The 16,611-nt window shown below is 52.7% G+C and overlaps 1 protein-coding gene across 1 annotated transcript in view; it reads right to left on the bottom strand.

The window, feature by feature from the left end:
- Positions 1-12,763, bottom strand: part of LOC122553263 (solute carrier family 22 member 2-like) — a 118,124-nt gene extending 105,361 nt beyond the window's left edge. Inside the window, exon 1 of the mRNA XM_087991543.1 lies at positions 12,292-12,763. Within this exon, the coding sequence (XP_087847669.1) occupies positions 12,292-12,702 (411 nt within the window). The 5' untranslated portion in view covers positions 12,703-12,763. The remainder of the gene's footprint in view (positions 1-12,291) is intronic.
- Positions 12,764-16,611: the final 3,848 nt, after the last annotated feature.

Below are 16,611 nucleotides of genomic sequence, written 5' to 3' on the forward strand. Positions count from 1 at the left end.
TGGAATGGGTGTGTGGGTGAGTGAGTGGGTTAGTAGGTGAGTGGGTGAGTGGGTGAGTGAGTGGATGAGTGAGTGGGTGAGTGGTTGAGTGGGTGAGTGAGTGGGTGACTGGATGAGTGAGTGAGTGACTATGTGAGTGAGTGAGTGAGTGAGTGAGTGACTGGGTGGGTGAGTGGGTGGGTGAGTGGGTGAGTGAGTGAGTGAGTGGATGAATGGGTGAGTGAGTGATTGAGTGGGTGAGTGCGTGAGTGGGTGAGTGGGTGAGTGGATGAGTGGGTGAGTGAGTGAGTGAGTGAGTGGGTGAGTGAGTGGGTGACTGGGTGATGGGTGAGTGAGTGGGTGACTGGGTGACTGGGTGAGTGACTGGTTGAGTGAGTGAGTGAGTGAGTGAGTGAGTGAGTGAGTGAGTGAGTGAGTGAGTGAGTGGGTGAGTGAGTGAGTGAGTGGGTGAGTGAGTGGGTGACTGGGTGAGTGGGTGAGTGAGTGAGTGGGTGGGTGACTGGGTGAGTGGGTGAGTGGGTGAGTGAGTGGGTGAGTGGGTGAGTGGGTGAGTGAGTGGGTGGGTGAGTGGGTGAGTGGGTGGGTGAGTGAGTGAGTGAGTGAGTGAGTGAGTGAGTGAGTGGGTGAGTGAGTGAGTGAGTGGGTGAGTGACTGAGTGGGCGAGTGAACGGGTGAGTGAGTGGGTGAGTGAATGAGTGAGTGGGTGAGCGTGTGACTGGGTGAGTGAGTGGGTGAGTGAGTGAGTGAGTGAGTGAGTGAGTGACTGGATGATTGAGTGGGTGTGTTGGTGAGTGAGTGGATGAGTGAGTGAGTGAGTGAGTGAGTGAGTAGGTGAGTGAGTGGGTGGAAGAGTAGATGAGTGATTGGGCGAGTGAGTGACTGAGTGAGTGAGTGGGTAGTGGATGAGTGAGTGGGTGAGTGGTTGAGTGTGTGAGTGGATGAGTGAGTGAGTGAGTGACTGGGTGATTGAGTGGGTGAGCTGGTGATTGAGTGGATGAGTGAGTGAGTGAGTAGGTGAGTGAGTGGGTGGAAGAGTAGATGAGTGATTGGGCGAGTGAGTGACTGAGTGAGTGAGTGGGTGAGTGGGAGAGTGAGTGGGTTAGTGGTGGAGTGGGTGCTTGGCTGGGTGAGTGAGTGGGTGAGTGAGTGGGTGAGTGAGTGGGTGAGTGAGTAGGTGAGTGAATGGGTGAGTGAGTGAGTGAGCGGATGAGAGGGTGAGTGTGAGTGAAGTGAGTGAGTGGGTGACTGGTTGATGGGTGAGTGACTGGGTGAGTGAGTGGGTGACTGGGTGAGTGGTTGAGTGAGTGGGTGTTTAAGTGGGTGACTGGGTGAGTGGGTGAGTGACTGGTTGAGTGGGTGAGTGAGTGAGTGAGTGAGTGAGTGACTGAGTGAGTGAGTGAGTGGGTGAGTGAGTGAGTGAGTGAGTGGGTGAGTGAGTGGATGACTGAGTGAGTGGGTGAGTGAGTGAGTGAGTGGGTGGGTGACTGGTTGAGTGAGTTGGTGACTGGGTGAGTGAGTGAGTGGGTGATTGAGTGGGTGAGTGGGTGAGTGGGTGAGTGAGTGGGTGATTGAGTGGGTGACTGTGTGAGTGGGTGAGTGACTGGTTCAGTGGCTGAGTGAGTGAGTGAGTGAGTGACTGAGTGAGTGAGTGAGTGAGTGTGTGAGTGGGTGTGTGAGTGAGTGAGTGGGTGAGTGAGTGGGTGAGTGGGTGAGTGAGAGAATGGGTGAGTGGGTGAGTGGGTGAATGAGTGGATGATTGAGTGAGTGGTTGAGTGGTGGAATGGGTGTGTGGGTGAGTGAGTGGGTTAGTAGGTGAGTGGGTGAGTGGGTGAGTGAGTGGATGAGTGAGTGGGTGAGTGGTTGAGTGGGTGAGTGAGTGGGTGACTGGATGAGTGAGTGAGTGACTGGGTGAGTGAGTGAGTGAGTGAGTGAGTGAGTGAGTGAGTGAGTGAGTGAGTGAGTGACTGGGTGGGTGAGTGGGTGGGTGAGTGGGTGAGTGAGTGAGTGAGTGGGTGAGTGAGTGGGTGAGTGGGTGAGTGGGTGAGTGAGTGAGTGAGTGGGTGAGTGAGTGGGTGAGTGAGTGAGTGAGTGGGTGAGTGAGTGAGTGAGTGGGTGACTGGGTGAGTGAGTGGGTGACTGGGTGAGTGAGTGGGTGAGTGGGTGAGTGATTGAGTGAGTGGGTGAGTGGGTGAGTGGGTGAGTGGGTGACTGGGTGAGTGGGTGAGTGAGTGAGAGGTTAAGTGAGTGGGTGAGTAAGTGAGTGGGTGAGTGAGTGAATGGGTGAGTGGGTGAGTGGGTGAATGAGTGGGTGAGTGAGTGGGTGAGTAAGTGAGTGGGTGAGTGAGTGTGTGAGTGGGTGAGTGAGTGAATGGGTGAGTGGGTGAGTGGGTGAATGAGTGGATGATTGAGTGAGTGGTTGAGTGGTGGAATGGGTATGTGGGTGAGTGAGTGGGTGAGTGGTTGAGTGGTTGAGTGGGTGAGTGAGTGGTTGAGTGGGTGGGTGAGTGAGTGAGTGGGTGAGTGAGTGAGTGAGTGGGTGAGTGAGTGAGTGAGTGCGTGAGTGAGTGAGTGGGTGACTGGGTGACTGTGTGGGTGACTGGGTGAGTGAGTGGGTGAGTGAGTGAGTGAGTGAGTGGGTGAGTGAGTGGGTTTTTTAGGTGAGTGGGTGAGTGAGTGAGTGAGTGAGTGGGTGGGTGACTGGGTGAGTGAGTGGGTGAGTGGGTGGGTGAGTGGGTGAGTGGGCGAGTGAGTGAATGGGTGAGTGGGGAGTGAATGGGTGAGTGAGTTGGTGAGTGGGTGAGTGGATGAGTGAGTGAGTGAGTGAGTGAGTGAGTTGGTGAGTGGGTGACTGGGTGAGTGAGTGAGTGGGTGAGCGTTTTAGTGGGTGAGTGAGTGAGTGGGTGAGTGAGTGAGTGGGTGAGTGGGTGAGTGACTGAGTGGGCGTCTAGTGAGTGAGTTGGTGAGTGGGTGAGTGGGTGAGTGGGTGAGTGAGTGGGTGAGGGTGAGTGGGTGAGTGAGTGGGTGAGTGAGTGAGTGGGTGAGTGAGTGAGTGGGTGAGTGAGTGGGTGAGTGAGTGAATGAGTGAGTGGGTGAGTGAGGGGGTGAGTGAGTGAGTGGGTGAGTGAGTGGGTGAGTGAGTCAGTGGGTGAGTGAGTGGGTGAATGTGTGAGTGGGTGAGTGAGTGAGTGGGTGAGTGAGTGAGTGAGTGAGTGAGTGAGTGTGTGAGTGGGTGAGTGAGTGAATGAGTGAGTGGGTGAGTGAGGGGGTGAGTGAGTGAGTGGGTGAGTGAGTGGGTGAGTGAGTCAGTGGGTGAGTGAGTGGGTGAATGTGTGAGTGGGTGAGTGAGTGAGTGGGTGAGTGAGTGAGTGAGTGAGTGAGTGAGTGAGTGTGTGAGTGAGTGAGTGGGTGTCTGGGTGAGTGAGTGGGTGACTGGGTGACTGAGTGGGTGACTGAGTGAGTGGGTGAGTGAGTGAGTGAGTGAGTGGGTGACTGGGTGAGTGGGTGAGTGAGTGAGTGAGGGGTGAGTGAGTGGGTGAGTGGGTGAGTGAGTGGGTGAGTCACTCACTCACCCACTCACTCACTCACTCATTCACTCTCCCACCCACTCACCCACTCACCCACCCACTCACCCACTCACTCACCCACTCACCCACTCACCCACTCACTCACCCACTCACTCACTCATCCAGTGACCCACTCACTCACCCGGTCACCCACCCACTCACTGACTCACTCACCCACTCACTCAGTCACCCACTCACTCACCCACTCACTCACTCACTCACCCACTCACTCACCCACCCACTCACCCACTCACCCACTCACTCACTCACTCACCCACTCACCCACTCACGCACCCACTCACTCACTCACCCAGTCACCCACACACTCACTCACTCACTCACCCACTCACCCACTCACTCACCCACTCACCCACTCACTCACCCAGTCACCCAGTCATCCACTCACTTACTAACTCACTCACTCACTCACCCACTCACTCACTCACTCACCTACTCACTCACCCATTCACTCACTCACTTACCCACTCACTCACTCACTCACCTACTCACTCACCCGTTCACTCACCCACTCACCCACTCACTCGCCCACTCACTCACTCATCCACTCACCCACTCACTCACCCAGTCACCCACCCACTCACTCACTCACCCACTCACCCAGTCACCCACTCACCCACTCACCCACTCACTCACGCACTCACCCACTCACTCACCCAGTCACCCACTCAGTCACCCAGTCACCCACTCACTCACTCACTCACTCACTCACTCACTCACTCACTCACTCACTCACCCACCCACTCACTCACTCACTCACCCACTCGCCCACTCACTCACTCATCCACTCACCCACTCACTCACCCAGTCACCCACCCTCTCACTCACTCACTCACCCACTCACCCAGTCACCCACTCACTCACCCACTCACTCACTCACTCACCCACTCACTCACCCAGTCACCCACTCAGTCACTCACTCACTCACTCACCCACTCACCCAGTCACTCACCCACTCATCCAGTCACCCACTCACTCAACCACTCACCCAGTCACCCACTCCCTCACCAACTCACTCACCCACTCACCCACTCACTCACCCACACACCCACTCCACCACTCACCCACTCACTCACCCACTCACTCACTCATCCACTCACCCACTCACTCACCCAGTCACCCAGTCACCCATTCACTCACCCACTCACTCACTCACTCACTCACTCACCTACTTAGTCACTCACTCACCCACTCACTCACTCACTCACTCATTCACTCACCCACCCACTCACCCACTCACCCACCCATTCACCCACTCACTCACCCACTCACTCACTCACTCACTCACTCACCCACTCACTCACCCACTCACCCACTCACCCACTCACTCACTCACCCACTCACTCACCCACTCAACCATTCACCCACCACTCACCCACTCCACCACTCACCCACTCATTCACCCACTCACTCACTCATCCACTCACCCACTCACTCACCCACTCACTCACCCACTCAACCATTCACCCACCCACTCACCCACTCCACCACTCACCCACTCACTCACCCACTCACTCATCCACTCACCCACTCACTCACCCACTCACTCACCTACTCCTCACCCACTCATCCACACACTCACTCACCCACTCACCCACTCACCCACTCACTTACCCGCTCCCTCGCCAACTCACCCACTCACACACTCACCCACTCACACACCCACACACCCACTCACTCACCCACTCACTCATCCACTCACCCAGTCACCCACTCACTCACTCACCCACACACCCACTCCACCACTCACCCACTCACTCACCCACTCATTCACTCATCCACTCACCCACTCACTCACCCACTCACCCAGTCACCCACTCACTCACCCACTCACTCACTCACTCACCCACTCACCCAGTCACCCACTCACTCACCCACTCACTCACCCAGTCACCTACTCACCCAGTGAGTGGGTGAGTGACTGGGTGAGTGACTGGGTGAGTGAGTAAGTGCGTGGGTGACTGAGTGAGTGGGTGAGTGAGTGGGTGAGTGAGTGGGTGACTGGGTGAGTGGGTGAGTGAGTGGGTGAGCGAGTGGGTGACTGGGTGAGTAGGTGAGTGAGTGGGTGAGTGAGTGGGTGACTGGGTGAGTGGGTGAGAGGGTGAGTGAGTGAGTGAGTGAGTGAGTGACTGGGTGACTGGGTGAGTGTGTGAGTGAGTGGGTGAGTGAGTGAGTGAGTGGGTGAGTGGGTGGGTGAGTGAGTTAGTGGGTGAGTGAGTGGGTGAGTGGGTGAGTGGGTGGGTGAGTGAGTGAGTGAGTGAGTGACTGACTGAGTGGGTGACTGGGTGAGTGAGTGAGTGAGTGAGTGAGTGAGTGAGTGTGTGAGTGAGTGAGTGACTGGGTGAGTGGGTGAGTGAGTGAGTGAGTGGGTGAGTGAGTGGGTGAGTGGGTGAGTGGGTGGGTGAGTGAGTGAGTGAGTGGGTGGGTGAGTGGGTGAGTGGGTGAGTGGGTGAGTGAGTGAGTGGGTGAGTGGGTGGGTGAGTGAGTGAGTGGGTGAGTGAGTGGGTGAGTGGGTGAGTGTGTGAGTGAGTGCGTGAGTGAGTGAGTGGTTGACTGGGTGACTGAGTGGGTGACTGGGTGAGTGAGTGGGTGAGTGAGTGAGTGGGCAAGTGAGTGGGTGACTGGCTGAGTGGGTGAGTGAGTGAGTGAGTGGGTGGGTGACTGGGTGAGTGAGTGGGTGAGTGGGTGGGTGACTGGGTGAGTGAGTGGGTGAGTGAGTGGGTGAGTGGGCGAGTGAGCGGATGAGTGAGTGGGTGAGTGAGTGAGTGGATGAGTGAGTGATTGAGTGAGTTGGTGAATGGCTGAGTCGGTGACTGGGTGAGTGGGTGAGTGAGTGAGTTAGTGGGTGACTGGGTGAGTGGGTGACTGAGTGAGTGAGTGGGTGAGTGGGTGAGTGAGTGTGTGAGTGGGTGAGTGAGGGGGTGAGTGAGTGAGTGGGTGACTGGGTGACTGGGTGAGTGAGTGAGTGAGTGAGTGTGTGAGTGAGTGAGTGGGTGTCTGGGTGAGTGAGTGGGTGACTGGGTGACTGGGTGGGTGACTGAGTGAGTGGGTGAGTGAATGAATGAGTGAGTGAGTGGGTGACTGGGTGAGTGGGTGAGTGAGTGAGTGAGGGGTGAGTGAGTGGGTGAGTGGGTGAGTGAGTGGGTGAGTCACTCACTCACCCACTCACTCACCCACTCACTCACTCACTCACCCACTCACCCAGTCACCCACTCACTCACCCATTCACTCACCCACTCACTCACCCAGTCACCTACTCACCCAGTGAGTGGGTGAGTGACTGGGTGAGTGACTGGGTGAGTGAGTAAGTGCGTGGGTGACTGAGTGAGTGGGTGAGTGAGTGGGTGACTGGGTGAGTGGGTGAGTGAGTGGGTGAGCGAGTGGGTGACTGGGTGAGTGGGTGAGTGGGTGAGTGAGTGAGTGAGTGAGTGAGTGACTGGGTGACTGGGTGAGTGTGTGAGTGAGTGGGTGAGTGAGTGAGTGAGTGGGTGAGTGGGTGGGTGAGTGAGTTAGTGGGTGAGTGAGTGGGTGAGTGGGTGAGTGGGTGGGTGAGTGAGTGAGTGAGTGAGTGACTGACTGAGTGGGTGACTGGGTGAGTGAGTGAGTGAGTGAGTGAGTGAGTGTGTGAGTGAGTGAGTGACTGGGTGAGTGGGTGAGTGAGTGAGTGAGTGGGTGAGTGAGTGGGTGAGTGGGTGAGTGGGTGGGTGAGTGAGTGAGTGAGTGGGTGGGTGAGTGGGTGAGTGGGTGAGTGGGTGAGTGGGTGAGTGGGTGGGTGAGTGAGTGAGTGGGTGAGTGAGTGGGTGATTGGGTGAGTGTGTGAGTGAGTGGGTGAGTGAGTGAGTGGGCAAGTGAGTGGGTGACTGGCTGAGTGGGTGAGTGAGTGAGTGAGTGGATGGGTGACTGGGTGAGTGAGTGGGTGAGTGGGTGGGTGACTGGGTGAGTGAGTGGGTGAGTGAGTGGGTGAGTGGGCGAGTGAGCGGATGAGTGAGTGGGTGAGTGGATGAGTGAGTGATTGAGTGAGTTGGTGAATGGCTGAGTCGGTGACTGGGTGAGTGGGTGAGTGAGTGAGTTAGTGGGTGACTGGGTGAGTGGGTGACTGAGTGAGTGAGTGGGTGAGTGGGTGAGTGAGTGTGTGAGTGGGTGAGTGAGGGTGTGAGTGAGTGAGTGGGTGAGTGAGTGGGTGAGTGAGTCAGTGGGTGAGTGAGTGGGTGAATGTGTGAGTGGGTGAGTGAGTGAGTGGGTGAGTGAGTGGGTGAGTGAGTGAGTGAGTGGGTGAGTGGGTGGGTGAGTTAGTGGGTGAGTGAGTGAGTGTGTGACTGGGTGACTGGGTGAGTGAGTGAGTGAGTGAGTGTGTGAGTGAGTGGGTGTCTGGGTGAGTGAGTGGGTGACTGGGTGACTGGGTGGGTGACTGAGTGAGTGGGTGAGTGAATGAGTGAGTGAGTGAGTGGGTGACTGGGTGAGTGGGTGAGTGAGTGAGTGAGGGGTGAGTGAGTGGGTGAGTGGGTGAGTGAGTGGGTGAGTCACTCACTCACCCACTCACTCACTCACTCACTCATTCACTCACCCACCCACTCACCCACTCACCCACCCACTCACCCACTCACTCATCCACTCACCCACTCACCCACTCACTCACCCACTCACTCACTCATCCAGTGACCCACTCACTCACCCGGTCACCCACCCACTCACTGACTCAATCACCCACTCACTCAGTCACCCACTCACTCACCCACTCACTCACTCACTCACTCACCCACTCACTCACCCACCCACTCACCCACTCGCCCACTCACTCACCCACTCACTCACTCACTCACCCACTCACCCAGTCACTCACCCACTCAGTCACTCACTCACCCAGTCACCCACTCAGTCACTCACTCACTCACTCACCCACTCACCCACTCACCCACCCACTCACTCACTCACCCAGTCACCCACACACTCACTCACTCACTCACTCACCCACTCACCCACTCACTCACCCACTCACCCACTCACTCACCCAGTCACCCAGTCATCCACTCACTTACTAACTCACTCACTCACTCACCCACTCACTCACTCACTCACCTACTCACTCACCCATTCACTCACTCACTCACCCACTCACTCACTCACTCACCTACTCACTCACCCATTCACTCACCCACTCACCCACTCACTCACCCACTCACTCACTCATCCACTCACCCACTCACTCACCCAGTCACCCGCCCACTCACTCACTCACCCACTCACCCAGTCACCCACTCACCCAGTCACCCACTCACTCACTCACTCACCCACTCACTCACCCAGTCACCCACTCAGTCACCCAGTCACTCACTCACTCACTCACTCACTCACTCACTCACCCACCCACTCACTCACTCACTCAACCACTCACACACTCACTCACTCATCCACTCACCCACTCACTCACCCAGTCACCCACCCACTCACTCACTCACTCACCCACTCACCCAGTCACCCACTCACTCACCCACTCACTCACTCACTCACCCACTCACTCACCCAGTCACCCACTCAGTCACTCACTCACTCACTCACCCACTCACCCAGTCACTCACCCACTCATCCAGTCACCCACTCACTCAACCACTCACCCAGTCACCCACTCACTCACCAACTCACTCACCCACTCACCCACTCACTCACCCACACACCCACTCCACCACTCACCCACTCACTCACCCACTCACTCACTCATCCACTCACCCACTCACTCACCCAGTCACCCAGTCACCCATTCACTCACCCACTCACTCACTCACTCACTCACTCACCTACTTAGTCACTCACTCACCCACTCACTCACTCACTCACTCACTCACTCATCCACTCACCCAGTCACCCAGTCACCCACTCACTCACTCACCCACTCACTCACTCACCCACTCACTCACCCACTCACCCACCCATTCGCCCACTCACTCACCCACTCACTCACTCACCCACTCACTCATCCACTCACCCAGTCACCCAGTCACCCACTCACTCACTCACCCACTCACTCACTCACCCACTCACTCACCCACTCACCCACTCACTCACCCACTCACCCACTCACCCACTCACTCACTCACCCACTCACTCACCCACTCAACCATTCACCCACCACTCACCCACTCCACCACTCACCCACTCATTCACCCACTCACTCACTCATCCACTCACCCACTCACTCACCCACTCACTCACCCACTCAACCATTCACCCACCCACTCACCCACTCCACCACTCACCCACTCACTCACCCACTCACTCATCCACTCACCCACTCACTCACCCACTCACTCACCTACTCCTCACCCACTCATCCACACACTCACTCACCCACTCACCCACTCACCCACTCACTTACCCGCTCCCTCGCCAACTCACCCGCTCACACACTCACCCACTCACACACCCACACACCCACTCACTCACCCACTCACTCATCCACTCACCCAGTCACCCACTCACTCACTCACCCACACACCCACTCACCCGGTGAGTGAGTGGATGATTGAGTGAGTGAGTGAGTGGGTGAGTGACTGGGTGAGTGGGTGAGTGAGTGAGTGGGTGAGTGAGTGAGTGAGTGAGTGGGTGAGTGGGTGAGTGAGTGAGTGAGTGAGTGAGTGAGTGGGTTGTTGAGTGGGTGACTGGGTGGGTGAGTGAATGAGTGTGTGAGTGGGTGAGTGGGTGGGTGAGTGAGTGAGTGAGTGTGTGAGTGGGTGGTGAGTGGGTGACTGGGTGGGTGAGTGAGTGAGTGAGTGAGTGAGTGGGTGGGTGAGTGGGTGACTGGGTGGGTGAGTGGGTGAGTGGGTGGGTGAGTGAGTGGGTAAGTGGGTGAGTGGGTGAGTGAGTGAGTGAGTGAGTGGGTGAGTGGGTGGTGAGTGGGTGACTGGGTGGGTGAGTGAGTGAGTGAGTGGGTGGTGAGAGGATGGTGAGTGGGTGACTGGGTGGGTGAGTGAGTGAGTGAGTGGGTGAGTGAGTGGATGGTGAGTGGGTGACTGGGTGGGTGAGTGAGTGGTTGAGTGGGTGAGTGGGTGAGTGAGTGAGTGAGTGAGTGAGTGGGTGAGTGAGTGAGTGGGTGACTGGGTGACTGGGTGAGTGGATGAGTGAGTGGGTGAGTGAGTGAGTGGGTGAGTGAGTGGGCGAATGGGTGGGTGAGTGGGTGAGTGGGTGGGTGAGTGAATGAGTGAGTGAGTGAGTGAGTGAGTGGGTGAGTGAGTGACTAAGTAGGTGAGTGAGTGAGTGAGTGAGTGAGTGGGTGAGTGAATGGGTGACTGGGTGACTGGGTGAGTGAGTGGGTGAGTGGATGAGTGAGTGAGTGGGTGAGTGAGTGAGTGAGTGAGTGAGTGGGTGAGTGAGTGAGTGAGTGGGTGGGTGAGTGGGTGGGTGAGTGGGTGAGTGAGTGAGTGGGTGAGTGGGTGGGTGAGTGGGTGGGTGAGTGAGTGAGTGAGTGAGTGAGTGAGTGAGTGAGTGGGTGAGTGAGTGAGTGGGTGAGTGGGTGAGTGGGTGAGTGAGTGAGTGAGTGGGTGAGTGGGTGGGTGAGTGGGTGAGTGGGTGAGTGAGTGGGTGAGTGGGTGGGTGAGTGGGTGGGTGAGTGGGTGAGTGGGTGAGTGAGTGAGTGGGTGAGTGGGTGGGTGAGTGGGTGGGTGAGTGGGTGGGTGAGTAGGTGTGAGTGAGTGGGAGAGTGGGTGGGTGAGTGGGTGGGTGAGTGGGTGGGTGAGTGGGTGAGTGGGTGGGTGGGTGAGTGGGTGAGTGGGTGGGTGAGTGGGTGGGTGAGTGGGTGGGTGAGTGGGTGAGTGAGTGGGTGAGTGGGTGGGTGGGTGAGTGGGTGGGTGAGTGGGTGGATGAGTGGGTGAGTGGGTGAGTGGGTGAGATAACCGAGTGGGTGAATAAGTCAGCAGCTCAAGTAGGAGGGCTGGTAGGACAGTGAGCTGTGGCAACACAAGAGGGGGTTTGTTTGGGGGAGGTGGTCAAACAGAAGTGTGATTGAGGTGCTTTTTTTTCACACTCTGGCTATTCTGTAAGCTCGACCAGGTACAAGCCAGTGTATCACTCCCAGGTTAGAATCCGTGGAAGCCCTGTGCAGCTGACTGAATATCCGAGTCACAGTTGTGGAGAGCCCCAAGTTTCTACCTATGTTTGTGCGCCACGTGCTCTGTGAGATCCTGACATGCATCTCCCAACTTCGGTCCCAAGGTTGCCAACGGGAGGGTTTGAGCTAATGTCCTTCAGTGTGTCTTTGAATCAGAGAATTGACGTTGAACCAAATATCTCTTCAATACATCTCACCTTGAATTTCAGATGAAGTCACCCACTTAAATTCCCCTGCCTTTATCCCACATCCTGCAAAATTGTTACACGGGACCACAGATTACATATTTGACTAAGTTTGGGCACGAGAAGATGTCTCAAATACACTGAGGTCTTGTGCTGGGGAAAGCATTTCCTTGTCTTTGGCGTTTAACCTTACATTTTACGCATCTTTTTGAACAGTGCAGGAAAAGCTGACTTCTTTCACTCCATGATTTGAAGATGTGGACCTTCAATTGCTGTGCCTGCTTTGCACCATCCAATACCACTCTGATGTAACCACTAGGTAATATGCAATATTTTCAGCTTTAGTTCTGCTGTCAAATTCCTTCATTGTGATCACTGCTAATTTTATTAGCACCTACCCGTCCTGATTGCCAGTCTGTATTCTTACCTCTGTCACGATGCTTGAGAGAGATCCTTCTTCAAATACCCATCCATCCTCGCACGTCGTAAGGGGTAGTTCCGCTGAGGCATTTTGGAGAAATGAAAGTGGATTTTCACAGCTGACTAAAGTGGCATTCCATTTTATATCATATCTCTCACAACGGCTGAACGAGGAATTGTCAACACTGTCAAGAGGCACCGTATAATTCCTTTCTTCTTCACGAGACCAACCACATTTAATCGTCAACTCGGTCACTCCGGGACCCCTGCACCAATGGTCAGGAGTAAAAGCTAGAAAAACAATTCCAACATACAAATTGGAGAATATTGCTGTTGCTACACAGATTAGGAAGAAAATTGTCTTTTGGTGAATACCAAACTCTCCTACTTCAATCAAAAGATCATCAAAAGTAGTCATTGCCCAAGATATTTTCACCGGCACTTTAGTGAATTGTTTCAGTTGAATGTGTTCCTTGCACAATGTTTTTTTTTTATATAACTGCAAGACAGTAACCAAGCAGAAGAGGTTTGGAACAAAGGTCTTTCAACCAATTGTGTAAATAACAGAGTTAATAAATAAAAGACAAACTGTGTCCTTCGGATTCGGGCTGACTGTTTTATATCAGACATGTAAATGAACAACTGCAATCTCTGTCGAAAACAACTGCAGTTTGAAAGGCTGGCCATTGTAAAGACAGACAATGGTACATTTCTCCAAATTACTGTTCCTTTTCTCACCACCTTCTTCCCTCTAACAACCGTCAGCTTTGAGAACGAGTGAGTATTAGTGGCACCATTGAGGAGAGCAGCTGGCATGTTGGAAAGCTTCTGGGTTGATGATATCTACTTACACTGAAAGTACAGTGAAGCCCTTCAGCTGCATGGCATTGAGCAGTGACTTCACAGGGCAAGGTGAACTATCAGAGCCGACATTTAGAACAGACTCCCTTGTTTGTGACAAACCCAAGTTCTAGATTTTGAGGATGGGTATTCTGCTGTTATGCTTGATTGTAATATTCCTATAAACTTGTTTGTAAATTTATAGCACACATTCTTCTACTCTTCCCGAGTTATCCAGATCTGAATTGCTACCAGGAGGACATATGTTAGCACCTCTCAAATCGTTAAATATTCAGTAGCCCAGTCTGTTGTTTCTTCTAAGCAGAAAATGGACTCTTGTGAGAAACCTGCTTGTGTGCTGGCACTCGGCAGTGCCTAATCTTCTTCATCTTACTGTGTTTCTTAACTCTTCAATGGGTTTCCACTTCAGTTTCTGTCACCATGGCAACTGGATCATTTGAGCATGAGGTGTTTATCATGACTTCACCATTTTTCCTTTCGGAATATTTCACCTATTCTATTATTTCATTATATTCCAAAATATAACTTTCTTGACAACCCTCCAGTTCAAGAATCATCAATTCCTCACAGTGTGGAGCAGACCATTCAGCCCATGCTGACCCTCTGAAGAGCATCCCTCCCAGATTCACTCCCCTACCCTATCCCTCCATTTCCCATGGCCAATCCACCTGCATGTCCTTAGACTGTGGGAGGAAGCCAGAGCACCTGTAGGAAACCCACGCGCATGTGGGGAAAAGGTGTAAGCTCCACCCAAACAGTCACCCAAGGTTGGAATCAAACACCCAGGTTCCTAGCGCTCTGAGGTAGTGTGCTAACCACTGAGCCAACATGCCCCCCCCCCTATCATTGGTCTTGTCTCCTCCACTGTCTCGAACTTGTCAGTTTGTTTGTCCAACATCCAATACCCGATGAGGACAAATTTCTTCCAAACAGGTAAACCGAAGACTGGTGTCACAGCTTTTGGTAGCAACCCCTGTACGAGGCTGATCCAGACTATTTCCAAGCTTGCGTTGTGTTTGAACTTTCTACCACAGTCTGCAAAAAATAATTGGATACAACAAACTAAATGACCTGATGCCAAAAGTTCAATACTGCACAAAATGCTAATATAGCAAAGAGAGTGCAATGGGGAAATATTTTTAAGAATTCAAAAGCAAAGACACATCACAAGAAACGATTGGCAAGTTAAATCAAAGAAAACCTGAAGTTCTTTTGTAAATGATGATCGAGAGGAATTAGGTCAAGAGTAGGAACGAGTTAAGTGAATGGGGAAAGAAATTGTTAAATGGCATGTATTGGGATAAAATGTGACGTTGTCCACTTTGGCATGAAAAATAGAAAATCAGAATATTAGTTAAATTGAGAGAGAGAGAGAGAGAGAGACGGCAGATAGCCGTCGCACAGAGGAACCTGGGTATATGTTGGGTGATGGAGGAATAACCCAGACTTGGACCACTCAAGGTATCTTTTCGCAGTCTCCTTTATCCAACCACATGTGGGGGCACCAGAGCCACAATGGGGGCTCTCCTGTAACTTGTGGAACAATTTACTAAATCAAAGGACAATAGATTACAATGTTCACACGCTCCGCCAATTACACAAGAGATTACATCCAAGTTTGTACAGCACGATTAATACAATACCCCTTTTTGGTCAGCATCCACCCACTCATTATTCTTGGCTTCGTGCCTAGCCACTTGGTCAGGGTTACTGTGCTTTGTATTTATCTAAACTTGCTTCTGTTATGAATCTCATAGCAGATGAATCTCAAAAAGTCAACAATAATCATAAAGGCAAATGGATGCTGCATGGGTTTTCTCCGGGTGATTAGATTACAGTGAGGAAACAGGCCCTTCGGCCCAACAAGTCCACACCGACCCGCCGAAGCGCAAACCACCCATACCCCTACATTTACCCCTTACCTAACACTACGGACAATTTAGCATGGCCAATTCACCTGGCCTGCACATCTTTGGACTGTGGGAGGAAACCGGAGGAAACCCACGCAGACACGGGGAGAAAGTGCAAACTCCACACAGTCAGTCGCCTGAGGCGGGAATTGAACCCGGGTCTCTGGCGCTGTGAGGCAGCAGTGCTAATCACTGTGCCACCGTGCCGCCCCGGTTTCCTCCCACAGTCACAAAGATGTGCAGGTTAGGTGAATTGGCCAGGCTAAATTGCCTGTAGTGTTAGGTGCAGGGGTAAATGTTGGGGAATGGGTCTGGGTGGGATGCTCTTTGGAGGGTCGGTGTGGACTTGTTGGGCCGAAGGGCCTGTTTCCACACTGTAAGTAATCTAATCTAATCTAATCTTATTGCAAGGAGGTGAACTATAAATGTATGGAAGTCTCGGTGCATTTGGACAACAAATTAGTGAGACCAAATATAGTGTACTAGATGCTTTTTTCATCTCCTTATTTAAGGAGATGTATATTTTCACTGGATAGAATTCGGAGACGGTTTGCTAGGATTATACCTTGGATTACTTTAGAGGTAATGAGTGGTAATCTTACTGAAATGAATAATATTCCCCTTGTGAGGAAATGTAGAACTAGAGATCACAGTTTACCAAATCAGGGGAATATTATGGGGAAACATTTCTTCACTCAGAGAGTTGCGAGTGATTGGAATTCTTTTCTCCAATGAGCAGGAAACAAAGTGATCTGGACCATGGGGGTTTCTGTGACCAGAAGTCTGTTTTCAATGGGATTCTGTCGGTGTCAACACTTGCTTCATTGTATTTTACACATTGAGGATTGGGTCTTAAATGTAGGAGGCACTATTCAGGAGTTTTGCTGATTTTCTGAAACAGTGAGGGGTTCATGTGGAACAGTAAACGGCATCTCCACCTCCAATTCAGAAACTCAGGATGTGAATCCCAGTTCAGGGCTTGATGATCATGGAAGCTACGTTCATACCAGGGCCATTCAAGTAGATGATCAACCTGTAAAAGGCTTCCAACCTGCATATGGCAAGCTGTAAGAGCAGGAGTTAGTCAACCATACTTGACTTGGAGCACTGGCTGTCATGGTACAGCCTGTAGCTGGGAAAAACTAGCCAGAGGAACAGATACAAGCAGGTTATTTGTCTGGTTGGTTTGCCATTTGTTGTAAGAGACAGAGGAAGGAAGGTTAATAGTAAGGGAACTGTGGACCATAGGATATCAAGGTACATGATTTTGAGACGCGGTGTTGGACTGGGGTGTACCTTTTTTTTATTTTAAAAACATATTTTATTCATAAAATAATTTGATGGTCTGTACAGTTGGTCATGCCATACATATGTAAACATGTACATACAGAGATCAGAATTTATCATTTTTATACACGTCTGTACATTTTTCAATCATATGCCCATATAATTAGCTGAGGCGTCAGCAGAGCCCAAATGACTGCGTGAGCCCCCTGTTCTTCGTTAGGCAGGCAGATGTTACACGGTGGCCTTTCCCCACCGCGCCTTGGCGGCAG

Source organism: Chiloscyllium plagiosum, unplaced genomic scaffold (assembly GCF_037043375.1).
Source record: "Chiloscyllium plagiosum isolate Xiang-an unplaced genomic scaffold, Cpla_swu_hap1 HiC_scaffold_10, whole genome shotgun sequence".
Classification (NCBI taxonomy): Eukaryota; Metazoa; Chordata; class Chondrichthyes; order Orectolobiformes; family Hemiscylliidae; genus Chiloscyllium; species Chiloscyllium plagiosum.